This window comes from Drosophila guanche, unplaced genomic scaffold, assembly GCF_900245975.1.
Source record: "Drosophila guanche unplaced genomic scaffold, DGUA_6, whole genome shotgun sequence".
Classification (NCBI taxonomy): Eukaryota; Metazoa; Arthropoda; class Insecta; order Diptera; family Drosophilidae; genus Drosophila; species Drosophila guanche.
The window spans coordinates 1,989,422-2,006,107 of NW_022995757.1; the positions used below are offsets into that span (position 1 = coordinate 1,989,422).

Here is a 16,686-nt window from a genome sequence, read left to right on the forward strand (position 1 = left end):
TAGGCAAATGTCAAAGCCAGCATTGTGGCTGACAGCTGCTGCTGCTGCCGAGCACACACTGTAACACGCGCAATACAACCATGCACACACGCACAGCCACACACACGCAGATACTCACACTTATTTCCATCAGCTCGCCCTGCGTCTGACTCTGGGAGTTCGAGGGCATGGTGAAGTCACGGTAGTCGTACTGGGTCGGCTGAGTGTCAGCACCGGGCATCAGCTCGTTGTCGTCCATGTCCAGGAACGACAGCGCCGAGCTGGGCGCATACGTGTCCACGCTCATGACGCGGTCACAGTGGCTGCTGCTGCTCTGCCAAATTTGTAATTGTGGCGGCGGACACGGTGTTATTGTCGTGTTTTTGCTGCTGCTGCTTACTGCTTACGCTTCTTCTTCTGCTGCTGCTTGTTCTTCTTACCCTCGCACGCACCGACGACGACGGGGCCACTCGGTAGGGCTTGCGCGGTGCTTCGGCGTGGAGTGTGGGGTTTTTGTTTTGTTGGCAGTTTTCTTTTTGCTTCTGTGCTGCCCACGCGCTGAGGCACAACCAAAAATAAAACAAACAAAAAAAATAAGGAATAGCGCGGAAAGATTTTAAGGTGATGGACAAGGATTTTGCGCGTGAAATAATGCTCTACTCGCGGCGCGTTCAGCATGCAACACGCCAGCGCCTCTCAAGGGCCAAACAAGTATATCAATGCACAACAATCTCTGAACTTTTTGTTTCCGAAACGAAAGCGATCTGACGTACGTAATGAAAATAAAAAGAAACTATTTCCCAGTTGCATGCCCTGTTAAAAATGAAATAAATGTTTTTTTTTTTTTTAGTATTTAATCGCTGCCGCGAAATTGGATGGTCGCACGACGATGAGTCCGCATTGACCAGGTACTTCAGTTCGATGATGGGGCTGTCGATATTTTCTTGACTATCGATGGTTGTTAGTGAGACCATTCTGGTGTTGCATTGGTATATTCTTATAATTTATACAATATGCTGCTTAGTTTAAAGTGTGGTCGTGTGTAAGAGTTTAAAAAAACATATAGTAGTGAAATGGATTGATGTGTATGTTAGGTGTAGATGTGTATTGCAACAGAAGGTTGCCTAAGAAAGTAGGAACAACAGAAGGTTGCTCCTCAAGGTGACTTCCGTTGGCACCGAGTTAACCCGACCTAAATAAAATCCAGTGAATGTTTTTATGTTCGGTCCGAACAAATTCGGCCAATTCTCTAATTCATTGATTTCTTTACTAACGGATTTCGCTCCTTTTCATTTATGCACATGGCAGCTGATTTACCCTTTTGGTAGGCATAAGATCGTCTGGGCATGGTGTTTCTTTTTTCTAAGAACATATCTAGGCGACTCTCGATCATAAGATTGAGAGTTTTAGCCAATACCGAGATGAGGGAGATAGGTCGATAGTTTTGATAGATATGGGTATCCTTACCCCTCTTTGGGATGCGAATGACTCTGATTGTATGCCATTGATCAGGGACTCGACATTCTGTAAATAACCTGTTGTATTCTTGTAAAAGATTATTCAGTGCTTGGCTCCTGAGGGCTCTTATCATGTCATATGTAATTCTATCTATTCCTCCCGCAGTGTTTCTGCCCCTATTGAGAACAGCAGACATGTCACTTAAGTTAAAGGGATCATTTCTTTCCTTTCTATGTAGACCTTATTCCCTTCATATTCACCCTATTCGCTACCGTCATCCCCTTTAATTTCCTTTGGATAAGGAATAATAATTTGTTTCGGGCTCGAAATGTTCTCAACCACTATTGTTCGTAAATCTCTTTTTTAAGTTGATTTTTATTCAAGTCTCTTCAGAAAGTATTCGCTCTCGCGAAAGCATTTGATGCGGGCAAAATAAGGCCATTTCAGAATGAAACAGTGTGACAGCGGGTTTATCGATCAAATATATAACCTGACCCTCAAAAATATACCGAATATACCGAAGAATTGACTAAATATACCACAAAAATACCGAGGAAAAACGAACTTAAGGCCCACTTATCCCGGATTTATCACATAATGTGGTGCATACTCCATGGATTGATGTCCTCCAAGCTCAATATCCAAACTAAAATAACACACTCCTCTTGCTTTCATACAAAAAGTGTAATTCAGCATGCCCCTGGATCATACTAGGTACAGAGCGAAATACATGTACAGGCAGTTTCTGTCCCAAGAAATTTTGCGCGTCTGTACTGGGCTTAAAACGGATATATCCGATCCAGCGGTGTGAAGATGCAATCAACATGTTTTTATCCGCTTATAAATTAATATAACGAGTAACGAGTATAAAATAATTAATTAATTAATGAATCGAATCAATGAATACGAATAGCATCCCTGACTTGTTAGACAAAAATGTATCTAATCTGCGTGCTTTCAGTTAACAAAATTATATCACCATAGGTTTTTCCCTAAACGGCTCTAAACGGTTGTGTAAAACTGTTCTTGTTTGTTGATCGGAAATTATGTTCCTCGATATTGATTTTAGTTGTTAACTTATTTACTGGCACGCGAAGACTCTCAGCCCTGAAATTCCGGTTGTAGAAACAATCTTTCACAAGATTGGCTGCATATTTCTTGGGGATACTTTTGCGGACTGGTGGAAAAACGAAAAATGATAAACACAGTTATTTTATTGGTTATTTCTCATCGTTACATCAGAATCACCTGCACCTTTGATTCTACTTGCACGTTCATCGGTGCTCAGGGTGGCTTCAAGAAAAATATCGATACTTATATATACTATACCTAATTGTTTATGATCGTCTGGCAGCTCTGCAGCGAATCGAGCGCGAAATGCGGGACAGCCGGGACCAGCGAAATATACAAATTTGTATCTTTATAAATATTTTTGTTCGTATATGACAAACCTCATGCTTGAACGCATATTGTCCAGTTGGGGTACTGAAATTGATAATTGTATATTCTATATAGTTTTTATGGTATACTGTTTATCAAAGAGATGTGCGTGTTTTAGTAGATAAACATTATTGAACGATACGCTAATTATGCGGTACATTTTTTACTTAATTGTGAAATTGTATCCAAACGTTTGGCATGGGTGTGCCAGCTTCGAATGAGAACACTTGAGAGTCTCTCCATGCACAAAAACCTGATATTGAAATTAGCCAAAGTAATCACAAATCGGTCCCCCCCCACAGCCACTCATGATTATCTTCTGGCCTGCCCACACGATCTGCGCAGTTTGTTTTTTGAGGCATCAATTAAGCTTTATTCTCTCACTCTCGCTCCCCACTATATGTAAGTAAGTATACTAAAAACAACGAAAAGTAATCCATGGTTCGGTTTTAGGTGGGTTGATTTAACTATTTCAACATTTCTTTAGGCTTTGCAACAGCAAACATTTTACGAGTATTGTGGAAAAGGATTGTAAATAAATCGATTGAATCGGATATCTGCCGCCTGCGATTTGCGATAAGAACGCTATCATGCACTGCCCGTCCATTGGGGCGGAACGGGCACTGCTGCCACCGCTGCCATCGCTGCCACTGGTGCTCTACGGGTACTCTTATTGTTTGTTTGTTGCTGAGTGGCGCTCTCACACACTAGACCAGCTCTCCCGGGAAGTGGATATTTCACGGGTAGGCTACAAGTAGCGCTCAATAAACGGGGGAGCCGCACAAACGCTTTGTAGACTTCAGTGCGCGCGGACACCATTTACAACAGAAGGTATATTAATAATGATTCTGATTACTTTGGCCCTGGGGCTGGCGACGGTCGGTCTGCTGTACTTGCTGATGACCTGGAACTTTGACCACTGGCGCAAGCGTAGGGTGCCGGGACCCAAGCCAAAGGTTCCAACTGGCAATTATCCCAACATGTACACCATGAAGCGAAATGCAATCTACGACATCAATGACATCTATGTGTAAGTGGCAGATCCTACCCATTTGTATCTATGGTTACCGCTCTATGGTCCTGCAGGAAGTACAAGAACAAATACGATGCTGTGGGTGTATTCGGTGGACGTGTGCCACAGCTGCTGGTGGTTAATCCGGAACTGGGACGTCGTGTGTTTGTCTCGGACTTTAAGCACTTCCACGACAACGAGGTGTCCAAAATGATCGACGAGAAGACCGACTTCATCTTTGCCAATAATCCATTCTCGCTGACCGGCGAGAATTGGAAGCAGCGTCGCGCCGATGTAACCCCAGGTCTGACCATGAGTCGAGTGAGTTGAATCAGCATAGTCCGCCTCCTGCCAGTACTCTCAACATATTCCAATGTTAGATTAAAACGGTCTATCCAGTGACGAACAAGGTGTGCCAGAAGCTGAGTCAGTGGGTGGACAAGCAGATACGCCTGGGTGCACCCGAGGGCATCAATGCCAAGGATGTAAGTACTCCCGCACCCAATTCACAGTACCATTAAGTTTATGTCCATCTGCAGATGAGTCTCTGCTTCACCTCTGAGATGGTCACCGACTGTGTGCTGGGGCTCAGTGCCGAGAGCTTCTCGGATAATCCCACACCCATTATGGGCCACATCAAGGATCTGTTCAACCAGCCGTGGACCTTCCTCCTATATTTTGTGGCCGTCAGCACTTTCCCCTGCCTGAGCCGCCTGATCAAGCTGCGCTTTGTGCCGCCCAAGGTGGAACAGTTCTTTGTCGGGCTCATGGAGAACGCTGTGCAGACACGGCGTGCCCAATTGGCTGGTGGGAAGCAATTTGAGCGCACGGACTTCCTCGACTATATGCTGCAGCTGGCCGAGAAGCGGCACCTGAACACACGCCAGCTGTTGACGCACACCATGACCTTCCTGCTGGATGGGTTTGAGACGACGGCCTCAGTGCTCGCCCACATGCTGTTGCTGCTGGGACGCAATCCTGAAGCGCAGCAGCGCTTGCGAGAGGAGATCCGTGCTCATGTCAAGGATGGCATTGTCACTTTCGAGAAGCTAAATGAATTGCCCTTCCTCGATGCTTGTGTGCAAGGTGAGAGCACCTTCTGCCCTATGGTTTTATATGCGTGTGAATTTCTTGTACTTCCCATCTCCAGAAACGATTCGCATCTTCCCACCCGCCTTCATGTCCATCAAACTCTGCACCGAGGCCATTGAGCTGCCCAACAAGGATGGCCCCAATTTCACTGTGGATGTGGGCACCAGCGTTGTGGTACCCCACTACTGCTTCATGCTAGACGAGGACTATTTCCCCGAAGCGCAGTCCTTCCAGCCCGATCGTTTTATGGAGCCCGATGCGGCCAAGAAGTTCCGCGAAAGTGGCACCTTCATGGGATTCGGTGATGGTCCACGCGTCTGTATTGGTGAGTAAAGCTCAGAGGATCACTTGAGGAATAAAATGAATACCTAATGCATATTATTCCCTAAAATGTACGTGCATCTGTATATAGGAATGCGCTTTGCCATGGCTCAGATCAAGGCGGCTGCCGTTGAGCTAATAACAAAGTACAATGTCAAGGTGAACCCGAAGACTCGCAAAGACAACCTCTATGATCCCGTGAGCTTTATTACTAGCTTGCAAGGTGGCATCTGGTTAGACCTCGAGGCGCTTTGAATGTCGCAAGCCCCACCCACCCAAACCACCGATGGTCAACCGCTTTTCGCTCTGTATCTATTAATATATTTGTGTGCGTATTTTTGTTTGAATAAATATAATGAGTGTCAATTAGGGAAATTGCTGAGTGCTGATACAATTTAATGAGAGGGGCAAACGTTTATGCGAGTAATTGGTGTTGCTGTTGATTTATTTTATGTAGATTTGCCAGCCATTAATAGTGCATTCATTTGTATGTGTATTCCTCGTACCTCGTGTCGTACCGACACAACATCTGACATCCGAATATGTTCAAATAATCAACTAAAGATTAGGCATTGAAGAGACTTGATAAGTAAGATTGTGACTTTGAAAGATTACAAACAGATTTATTCAGTTTCCACATAAAACATTTAATATACTTGTAGGTAAATATAGTTTTTTCTTTTCACCATTACCCTATGGTATTCATTCACAATCAAATTTTCACATTAAGTTTATAGCTATATAAGTTATAGGTCTATGGGGCTGATCAATGAATGTTGGTCGAAAAGGACTTTCAAAAGGATCGATCAGCCCCCAATAAGGAACTGGTAAACCGGTATACTCTACATAGTAATGTAATATATACATAAATATATGGTTCTTCTGCATATAACATAAACTTTACAGCATAAATGTAATTGAGCTTTATCTGTTACAGTGGGCATGGTCGATCCAATAGAAGCATTTAATAGTATTCAGAGCCGTGATTGGTGAGCTAAATATCATCGGTAGCGAAGAGAACTGTCAAAGAGAGCTGTAATCGTGAAGAAAGTGCAAGATTAAATGTCGGAATCATTTGAAACATTTCATATTTACCAATATAAGTTACATCGCAAGTGCATCCTTTTGGCATACCATTCTGTTGTTCTCTATTCCCAAGCGAGTTGCACCACAGACATCAACCCATCTTCTCATGCAGCACCACTACCTTACAAAAAATTGCATAAAAAACAAATGGCTTAGGCTAAAAGCTTATTTACTTACTTCTGTAGCTGTGTGATGACTTTTCTGCTTAAAGATTTGAGTGCTTTGGGCATTTCTCTGTATAGATATTATCCAGAATGGTATCCGTACTGCCCGTAAATAACTTATTACTTACTCTCTCTCTGTCTCTCTCTCTCTCTCCCTCTCTCGCTCTCTGCATATTTGCTGTGGCTATTTGCAGGATCATTTCATTATTTCTAAACTTAATATATACCTTAGATATTACATCTTTTGTAAGCTCTATTTTATATATTTAAATAAATCTTAAGAAAAACGTTGTAGCCAACAGTGCGGAGACTTAATTTTGGACACTTTTATTATCAAAAATAAAATATATGAAGTAAAGAATAGAATCGAACAGAATAGAGGAGTTTGTATACTGGTTTATTCAATTTGACTTTGACGAGTTTTGCTGCATTACGCCCTTCTCCTTGGCATTTTTTCGTGGCAGCTGAGCGCCCGAGCAACGAGCCCTTGCGCAGAGAGGTCTGTCTGTGGTCTCTTTGGTGCCCTCTTGAACCTTATCCAGCGGATTCGAAAATGGTGGTGGGGTGGTATTGGTTGGACTAAGGACTATAGAGTCTGATAAATACTCGTAGTCAATTATGAAAATATAGGCATCGACTTATGACCGAACCAATACAAATGAACCAAAACGTCTGACATTGATTGGAAGCATACATAAGTCCTTAGAGGAGTCAAGATTCTGAGCAACACGGATAGCTAGTGTTCAAGTCAAAGATGGATAGATGAGCTTCATCAAGCAACCAAAGCGTGCACGCGCTTCTGTTGCATGGTGAAACTCCTCTCTCCACCTCAAACTCAAACACTATCTATCGGTGGTACCTAGAATCTTGACTGCCCCAAGGCCTGTGCTACCAACTCAATATAGGAGTGCGCTTGTATGCATGAAGGACTCAAGTCCAGAGAAGGAAGTGGGAGTTTATGGTAGATGAACAGTTAGCGGTGCAGTCAAAGGTGGAGAGTAAAATGGCCCCAAGCAATGGAAAACGTTTTCGTTTTAATTACTCAGTGCGATTCTTCTCTCCAACTCCGACGCCAACACTTACTGTTCAAATACCATCGACTCCACCCCAAGAGTTTCCATTACTTGAGCCAACACCAATACTCATATTGTTAAGGTTACAGCCATCGAGTAGAATGACTACCCATAAATGGGGATGGAGTACCGGTCTTGGAAACGCATAGAAGCAGTAGAGCACTGACAGTCAGTGTTGCTGTTAGCTGTAGAGAGTAAAACTCCAACTGAAAACCAAAGCATTGTCTTTGGGTGCGTGCTGAGATTTTTCTCTCCATCTTTTACTCCAACACCAACTGTAAATGCTCCTAAGACTTTATGCTAACATATTCCCACAGCTGATACAATACAATCGTTGAGGAAATAAAATGCCATTCCATTTAAAGTTAAAGTTACTCTTTTGAAGAATTGAAAACCAATTGAATTTATCAGAGATAAGCTTGCATTTTCCCATATTACTTGAGAGTAATACACCTTGTTTTGAAGCGCCTTGTAGTTCTGAAAAGCCAAGAAACGCAGCTATCAATGGGCTTTAAAAACTTTATAGATGAAGCCTGCTGTCTCCATTTGAAATCTTCATATTTCAAAGACGGTAAGCATCAGCTATACAGTTTTTAGAAACCAATCGATAGCTGCATTCATAAGCTTTTCAGAACTTCAAAGTGCTGCAACACAAGGTGTAGTATACCCAAGTCATATGGGAAAACGAAAAATAAACATTAAAAAAATACAGTTTTTTTGTCTTGAATTTTTCAAGATGAAAAACAGAATTAATCAAAAAATCTTGTTAGGAAGAGTTTGGTTTGATGGCAGAAAAAAATCAGAAGAACATTTTGTCAACCATTGTTATATATGTAAAGATCACAGGTCCTGCAGGCAGTTGAACACTGGGCCACACTGACAGGTTCAAGTCAGAGCTCCATCTTTGAGTATAATGACAGCAGTCAACGAAAGCTCTACTTTAGTTGAACGCTGCTATTCTACACTCCATCTCAAACCAGAACACTAACTGTCATTGTCCCTCAGAATCCAACTGCCTCAAGACCTGTAATCCAAATGAAAGTCTGTACAATTTTGTAGAGTATTTAAAAAAAAAGTTTGGAAACCAGCTATTCCCAAAATGAATTACGTATCTTAAAAGTTCAAATATTGAAAAGAAGCTCTGGAATTTAATGTCAAACCCAGTTAACTATTAATCATTTTCGGGGCATATGTAGTTATTGTATTTCTGAAATACTCGTGCACAAAATTTTCTTCTACTTCGAAGACGAAGGAGAGACAAAGAAGGAAATTGAAGGACACGGAAGCCAAGAAGGAACCACACAAGAAGAAACTATAGACAGGCCCCTCAAGCACACAAAAATGGCTCTCCAGCTAACTCGCTCTGCATTGCGAATTTTGTACATAGGAGCCTCCCACTACATGGTGGAGCGCATTTTGCATCGCATAAAGATTGGAATAAAATCTTATTGTTCCCTCGCTTTTGCGGTCATCGCTGTGCTTGGACCATTCGATCTTATCGAGGACCATGATAACCGACCAATAGTTCTGTCATCACACCTTAGGCAACTGGACCCCAATCGTTTTATTGTAAACTAAAATCCGAAACATTTTTGGCCATCTATTTATCAGAAATTCTCGATGTATATTAGTGACAAAAATTGTCCACAAAATTGTGTCGAAGAATTTAAATTTTGAACTATTTTGAAAGGGCAGAAATGTAATAAAGAAAAATGTAATGCAGTTATTGAAACTCAAATTAAGCCAAATATACATAACTTTTAGTTTGTGTTGTGGAATGCGGCTTAGAGGGAATAAAGAGTATTCCGGATATTGCTCTTTGCAGAATAAGATTAAAAAAGGAATAGAGAAGATATTCTGTGCTTTAAAATTTGCAGAAATTTCAAAGTATAGAGTATTGGGTTTTAAAGAAAATGTGTGTGATGGAATGTGGTTCTCAAATGTGAAATGTGTAATATGAGAGTCGTTCGTATCTACATACATATTTAAAATGTTAAGCGTAAAATTCACCCTTTTCATGCACATACATTTGTATGTATGTACATATGTGCTATGGAATAGTAATTCAAGTGTGCAAATTGTTGAGTACGTTTCTAGAACGGACTAGTTTAGATGCTCGTTAAATTAGATAAATATGTACATACATTGCATATATGTAGTACTTATTCTCATACACATTTAATTGTGTTTTCTTAGAGCAAGATTTTTTGTATAAATATGTTACTATGATACTTTTTGTGCACTTAAGTAATTTATAAAATATATATAGTATTAAAAGAAATGCTTATAATTAAATTTAAAAAAATGTATTAATGTAAATATATTGTGCAAAAATTGAAATGTGCAGTGTAGACTTTATAGTTTCGATGCTCGTTAAATTAGATAAACATGTACATACATTGCATATATGTGGAATAAGTATAAGTATACCCATTTAATCGTGTTTTCTTAGAGCAAGATTTTTTTGTATATAATTATTGTATAAATATGTTAGTTTGATACTTTTTGTGCACTTAAGTAATTTATAAAATATATATAGTATTAAAAGAAATGCTTATAATTAAATAAAAAATATGTATTAATGTAAATATCTTGTGAAAAAATTGAAATGTGCTGTGTAGACTTTATATGTATATAATAAAATATATATTTACATATACAACACTACTCGACAAAACCTAGCTCTTTTTTTCTTAAAGGAACCAAAGCATTAACTATTTTTAATGATACTTTTTTTCTATGGCAGAACTTCTGTTTTAAGAATTTGAAAAAAGGGTTACTTTTATTAATACTTTTTTCAGAGGTAGCGGTTCCTTTTTTCACATAACTTACAACTTTTCTGAATGGTAAAGTTCATTAAAACCAGATGCAAGAGACTTAAATTGTGTGAAAAACATTTGCTACATCTAAAATTAAAACAGATCTGCCTAAAGAAAAAAAAAAATCATTTCAGATGTTGGTTTGGTTCCTTGAGGAAAAATCGTGTCGGGTAGTATATATGTATATGGATATCTGTACATACATATGTATGCAAATGCTTCTTAATTATGGTATTAATATTAAGTGCAAAATGTGCAAAAGAAAGAATTATAGCTAAATTGTTGATTAAATGGAATTATAAACTATTGAGGCTGTAAGCCAAAAATGTAGAAATGCTTTTGCTTAAAGAACATGAAGAAAAATGCTTGAAGTTATTAAATGATTATGAAGTAACAGGATGTTAAATACTTTATTTACAAAAAAATATTTGAAGGAAAAAAATCAAACAAAAAAGTGTACCGTGCGGATATATATGCATGTATGTATGTGCGATTTTGTAGTGCTGGTGTAGTGTTGATTGAGAAGGAGGAAACTGACCTAAAGAGAATTTAAAAATACGAGCACCTATAATATAATAGCACAAACCATCCGAACGCCATGAAAGCTCAGGTATTCATATTTGATGGCTTAAATGCTTGAGTATACACGAACAGGCTGGTTCAAATTGAACACAAAATTAACAATTATCGAATACTTACAAAAAAAATGTAATATTACTTAACTATAGTAGAAATAATAGACTATACACTATGGCACCTGTTGGCTTACAAATATGCGAATTTTATAGTGCTTGTATCAACTAGTATCAACATTCACCAGAGCTCTTGCAAGAAATATGTGGAAATATAGCCAAAATCCCTATGATTACACATAGTATAAAGATGTAATAATTTCTATGAAATCCTTAAAATATGTCAAATTTACATTTATACACGCGTATGCACCCTAGATTAATATGACTTAAATTTTGAATAAATTGAATTTCATAATGCGTTTAGGCCCGCGTGCACTGTGTACTTGCAGTATCTATGGACACAAATCCCACGTCGACACATACCGGGGGGTCATCCAATGCTCCGCAATTTTGCAGCATGTGGGAGGACCCCCCTACCTTCCCCTCACCCCTTTTGCTGTTTGGCGTTTCTGTTTCTACTGCTGCTGTTGTCTGTAATTTCGGATTGTGGTTTCAGTAGCTGAGAATTGGGTGATAAGTGGTGATGTGGGTTTGAATGTGGATTGGGGGAAACTTTTAGCTTCCTAAAATAGTCTGCAAAATTGTCTTAAGCTAATTAATGTATACATATTTTATTATATTGTGACACTCACTTTTTTATTTTTTTAATGCACAACTTGTAGAGTTTCCATTTGAAATGTTTTGTTAACATGGGATCAAATATGTGGTCTGTAAGTATTTTACGTCAGTCTTTGGTGACAGGTACATTAACATTTGTACATATGTACATAGGACTAGACGAATAATACTTACGTTTTGATTTCTTGGTGTGCTCATAGGAATTTACATATACCGAGTAGGGCTCGTGAACGAAAACTTCCATCGTTGGAAATTTTGTCGGAATATTTTAAAATTTCGTATGTATTGTCTTGAATTTTTTTAAATGTGATCGGGTCTACATTCATTTGCACAGGACGGACACTCACTGGTGAAGAATTTTCGCTTCGGCAGAACTCTGACTTTTGTTCTTCATTTGTTCACTTGTTGCACATTCGCATTTAAAAAAGTTTAATTGCACCTCATACGCACTACGCTTGGACAGTTGTTGAAATGTGTCCTTTTTTAATTTTTTGATCGAATTCACTTGATTTCATCTATTTTTCATTGGGGATTTATTGCGTGATGCATTTTTGGGACTGCAATCTTTCTGAAACCACGTGTTGTTTGTTATGCAAGAGCTTTACTTTGAATATTACATTAATGGAACTTCATTGGCCATTATGGTGAGATTTTACATTTCCGCCGCACAGATAAAAGCTTCGTTTCAAGTTTCGGTAACCGTTAAAATTGTTCGTTGTTCACGGCGAAAAAGAGGTGAAAAGCTCTGCTTTCCTCGAGACTCTGCATCTGAATGAAGGCTGGCCCTGGGGCCTTCGCCCGCACAGAGAGTATTACAGTATTACTCTTTTCTATATGTATGGTGATTCTGATTCTCCATATTCATACAAATGTGTGTGTCCATATGTGTGTATGTATACGACGACGACGTCGACGCATCTAACGCAAACGCCTAATAACAGAATCAAATTTCGCGCTCGGTACAGAGTTCGGGGAGCAGGGGGCACTGGGTGCGGGGTGTGCCCAAAAAGCTGGCGCTGCACTTCTTGAATGTGTTATAATTGTGCCGCGTAACGCGTTTGGAATATACAATTTTTCGTAGGGATTGTGGTTTGGGCTTTGAAAGAAAAGAAGGGAAATAAATGTATAAAAATTAATCATAATTAAACTAAGATTTAAGTAGTTTAAATTTGAGTTTTTCAACTTATTCCGATCACAGTTGTTTGATGGAGTTTTTAATTAACAAAATTTTAATTATTTCAATGTTATGAGAAAAGATTGGGTTTAGTTTATATAATTTCAAATTGAATAGAAACCACATTTTATTGTTTAAGCTTATGAATATTAAGGAGTTAATAAATTCATTGGTTTAACTTTAAGCAATGAAGTCACTTAAATAAAATCTCTTTATTCTGAACTCCGAATGATGGATAATAAAATAATCAAAAAAAAAACAAAAAGGATTTAAGTAATCGTAATCAGCCATTTGCTTGTATCGATTTCGAATTTTTTATCCGTAGTTGGATCTGGTTTAATTATTTTTATTTATAGCACAACATTTTATATTTAATGTTCTGATTTTATTTATTTATGCTCCTTATGACCATGATCCTTTTGATCCTTTTGATCCTTTTGATCATTTGGTCACTGAATTTTCAAAACTAGTTTCTTGGTAAATTAAAATATTTTTGGAATTTTTCTCTGTTTAATTTTTTTTTAGAGTTGAATTTTGCTGTTTGAATATATTTTTTTGAAATATGTTTGAAGGATATTTTTGGATTTTTTCAAGTATTTTATTCATCATTTATGTTTCACTTTTCTATTATTAAACACGATATTTTCACAGTCAAGGAAGTTTAACTTTGGTTGAAGCTCGGAACTGAATTGAATTTATTCGTAGCCTTTTGCATAGTTGAAACCTCGGCTTTGGCCAAGCAGCGGCCTATGTGAAAAGAGTTCTACAGAGACTATACAGTGTGCGCCATCAAAATAGCGCTGCCCTTTAACACTTTTGATATTTGAGGACTATAATGATGAAAAGTATAAAGAGAAGTTTTAATCGTTTTTTGATTCAAAGTTCTAAAAAATGAATGAAAATATAAATTTGTAGTAGTTTTTCATATCTTTTAAGTTGTGTTATTAAGTATCCTTGGGCAAAAGAATTGAAGAGCAAAAAGAGGCGCTAATGTGATGACGCGTTGCGTACGGTCTTATGTATAACTCCAAAACTCTCTCTCTCTCTCACTGAGCGCTCAGACGATATCTCTATGATTATACCCTGTACTCACAAGTACTGGGGTGTGTTAGATTCGTGGAAATTAGGCATGTTCGATCTAATAAAGTGTATGTTAGCGTATTTTTGGGCAGCACTACTCGATAGCTTATAGCCAGATGTACATCAAATCATTAAGACATTGTTAGCCTGGAGTCCTGGTTTTGCGAGATCTCTTTTACCTTCTCTCACAGAGTAGCTAAGTAGTAAACATGACACCACTCCTTCCTACCATAGCTCTTTGAATAAGCCTGCTCCGACTCTATAGAGATTCTTCAGTGAATTAATAGAAACTGAGTACCAGGTATCCAAGTGTCGAGGCATGTGTGCGCTTCTTCTTATGTACATTTGCACATATGTGACATATGTGTAAGTCCCGCCCTGGGCGCTAAGGCTCTCTGTGATTGCATATGTGAGGGCGAACAGGTGCTCAGGCGAATCTCTATGATTGTATGCGGGAATGGGCGTGGGAGATCGATCTGCATAGGCATTTACATTGGTATTGGTGTGTACATACATGTCTGTGTATGGGCTCTTGGGATACTCCGAGAGAGCATCGTTTCAATGACCCTCTGATTGGTCAGACCTTTGTGGAAGTGTTATACGCTGATCCAAATGTGTTATACACAAGAGGGAATGTACAGAAAAACGTACATACATATTTTTATATGTACCCTTAGAATCTTTATAGCTTTCATGCCCACTGCCATTAGGAAAATGGGCATATAACATATTTTAAGCTACATAAATATAATTTTCCGACTTTTCCTGAGTTCTTCAAAATCCTCATTTTTGTGTTTCAAAGCTTAATATTTCCCAGACAGGAAGCTCAAACCACAAAGTGCTTGGGTCCACTTTTTAGCTGGATCAATCGGCTTTTCAGACAAACAAAGTTCTTTAAAAGCACATCTAATATATTTAAGCTATGTGAAAAAACTTTAAAAATAAACCTTTAAAAATTATTTAAAATAGGTTTTGTCTAAAGAAAAAACTATAACAAAAATGAAGGCCCGAAATCTATCAGAACATATGTACATAAATACATCAATGTAACTTCGCACAAACTTCGCATGGTTCTTTATTTTTTTAACGCACAAATGATTTGTCGAACTCTTCCCAATAGTATTCCTATAATATAAATTGCTGACATATGAAAAATTGAGCTTTTCGACTGATTTTTCCCATCGCAGCATAAGGGGAACTTCCCATAAGGAGGATCTGAGCTACTTAGATTGGTTCTTTGGTTCTTTCAGGATCACAGTATTAAACATATACATTTACATGACTTAATGACTTATTCATCAAGATTATGTGAATATACATTTGATGTTCTAGAAAATACAAAAGGGAATTGTATAGAGGGAAGGAAATAACTGGCATGATGTCTGTAAAAATATACAATTGTGAGATTATTTGTTGTACAACCCCATCCTCGAGTATCTCTGTATATATTTATGTGTGTCTGCATTTCTTCGTTAATGTATCCGCAGTGCAAACTGAGTGCCATGGCGCCAGAATAAAAGTCAGCGAAAGTGTATCTCCCTAAGGCTTACTGCCTCTGTTTATCGGTTGCTTTCCACAAAAGATTCGGTTTCCAAATGGGTACCAGGAAAAAAAATACTTGAGCATCAGACTACAAGTCAGCAAAAATGCCCCCTTTCGAGACTTCCATCATCGGATGTTTATAGATTCGGTAACCGAAAAAAGACCCCATCCCAATGAATAATCAAAATTGTTTTTCAGAATTAAACTCTGTTTGGCAAGCAAATTTATATTGAATTTAATGACGTGATAACACAAGTAGAGATAGTTTTCTTTAACGTGCAGGGGCATTCGCATAGGGTATGTGTGATCGATGTTTCTTTATCTACAGGTGTCTGTTCCTGCTGGCCGTGGGTATCTTTATGGGTTCCAAAACATTCCTGTGCAGAGTAAAGAACTCCGCAGCCTGGAGAAGCTTCGCTCAATATCACAATTGACAATGGAGGTGCATCTATTGACACTCAAAATGTATCTAGGGGCCACGGTTGAGGATTGATGCTGATGATTGACCTCACCACACTGATGAATCAGTCATGAATCATTTCGGGGAATGCACTTGCGGATTTGCTCGTATTTCGTGATTTATGGTGATCCGAAGCTTTCCCTTCCTGCTATGTTTGAGGGGAGTCAAGTACGACTCCAAATAAACAAACTCACTTGAGAATAAACAACTTCAATTGAGAAACGAATGGTGGTGCTATTCAGGGGTCTGGTACCATTCAGCGGAAAACCAAGTGTGTGAATCGGAGCCATGACGCCAGACTACAAATCAGAAAAAACTTCCCTCCTAAGGCTTCATCGGCAGCTTTCTTCTAAAGATTCGGTATCAAATGGGTACCGGGAAAAAATATAGTTACATGAGACTGAAAGTCCGCTAATCAGTTGAAATATTAAATGTGTAAGGAGATTCCGTTGACATCCAAATAGGAAGACATTGCTGCAGGATAAATTTAATTAATGATTTGATTAATCAATTGACATTTCTGTTGGAATTGACAGTGTGTCAGTGTATTGTGTTTGTGTATCTGCATCTGTGTACTTACTTTTATTGTCTTTGTGTGTATGTGTAGCTGCAAGAACTTTCTTTTACTTCCTTAGTTCTCTGGCAGCCTTTATTCTGGCGCGTATGTCTTCAA

General features: G+C 38.7%; 2 protein-coding genes and 1 long non-coding RNA gene across 3 annotated transcripts in view; 1 reads left to right on the forward strand and 2 right to left on the reverse strand.

Moving 5' to 3' along the window:
- LOC117590399 (regulator of nonsense transcripts 1 homolog) overlaps positions 1–811 on the reverse strand; it is a 5,520-nt gene extending 4,709 nt beyond the window's left edge. The window contains exon 1 of the mRNA XM_034282994.1: positions 119–811. Coding sequence (XP_034138885.1) covers positions 119–286 — 168 coding nt within the window. The 5' untranslated portion in view covers positions 287–811. The remainder of the gene's footprint in view (positions 1–118) is intronic.
- The window catches only part of LOC117590401 (probable cytochrome P450 28a5), a 22,867-nt gene extending 17,190 nt beyond the window's left edge, over positions 1–5,677 (forward strand). Inside the window, exons 4-9 of the mRNA XM_034282999.1 lie at positions 3,706–3,907; positions 3,964–4,210; positions 4,270–4,374; positions 4,429–4,975; positions 5,040–5,306; positions 5,394–5,677. Coding sequence (XP_034138890.1) covers positions 3,720–3,907; positions 3,964–4,210; positions 4,270–4,374; positions 4,429–4,975; positions 5,040–5,306; positions 5,394–5,557 — 1,518 coding nt within the window. The 5' untranslated portion in view covers positions 3,706–3,719 and the 3' untranslated portion in view covers positions 5,558–5,677. The remainder of the gene's footprint in view (positions 1–3,705; positions 3,908–3,963; positions 4,211–4,269; positions 4,375–4,428; positions 4,976–5,039; positions 5,307–5,393) is intronic.
- Positions 5,678–5,930: 253 nt separating this feature from the next.
- LOC117590404 lies at positions 5,931–9,273 on the reverse strand. Its single transcript, XR_004574291.1, has 3 exons — positions 6,566–9,273; positions 6,398–6,509; positions 5,931–6,335 (listed from the first exon to the last, which is right to left on the reverse strand). It is a non-coding gene; the product is annotated as an uncharacterized LOC117590404 (long non-coding RNA).
- Between the last annotated feature and the right edge of the window lie 7,413 nt (positions 9,274–16,686).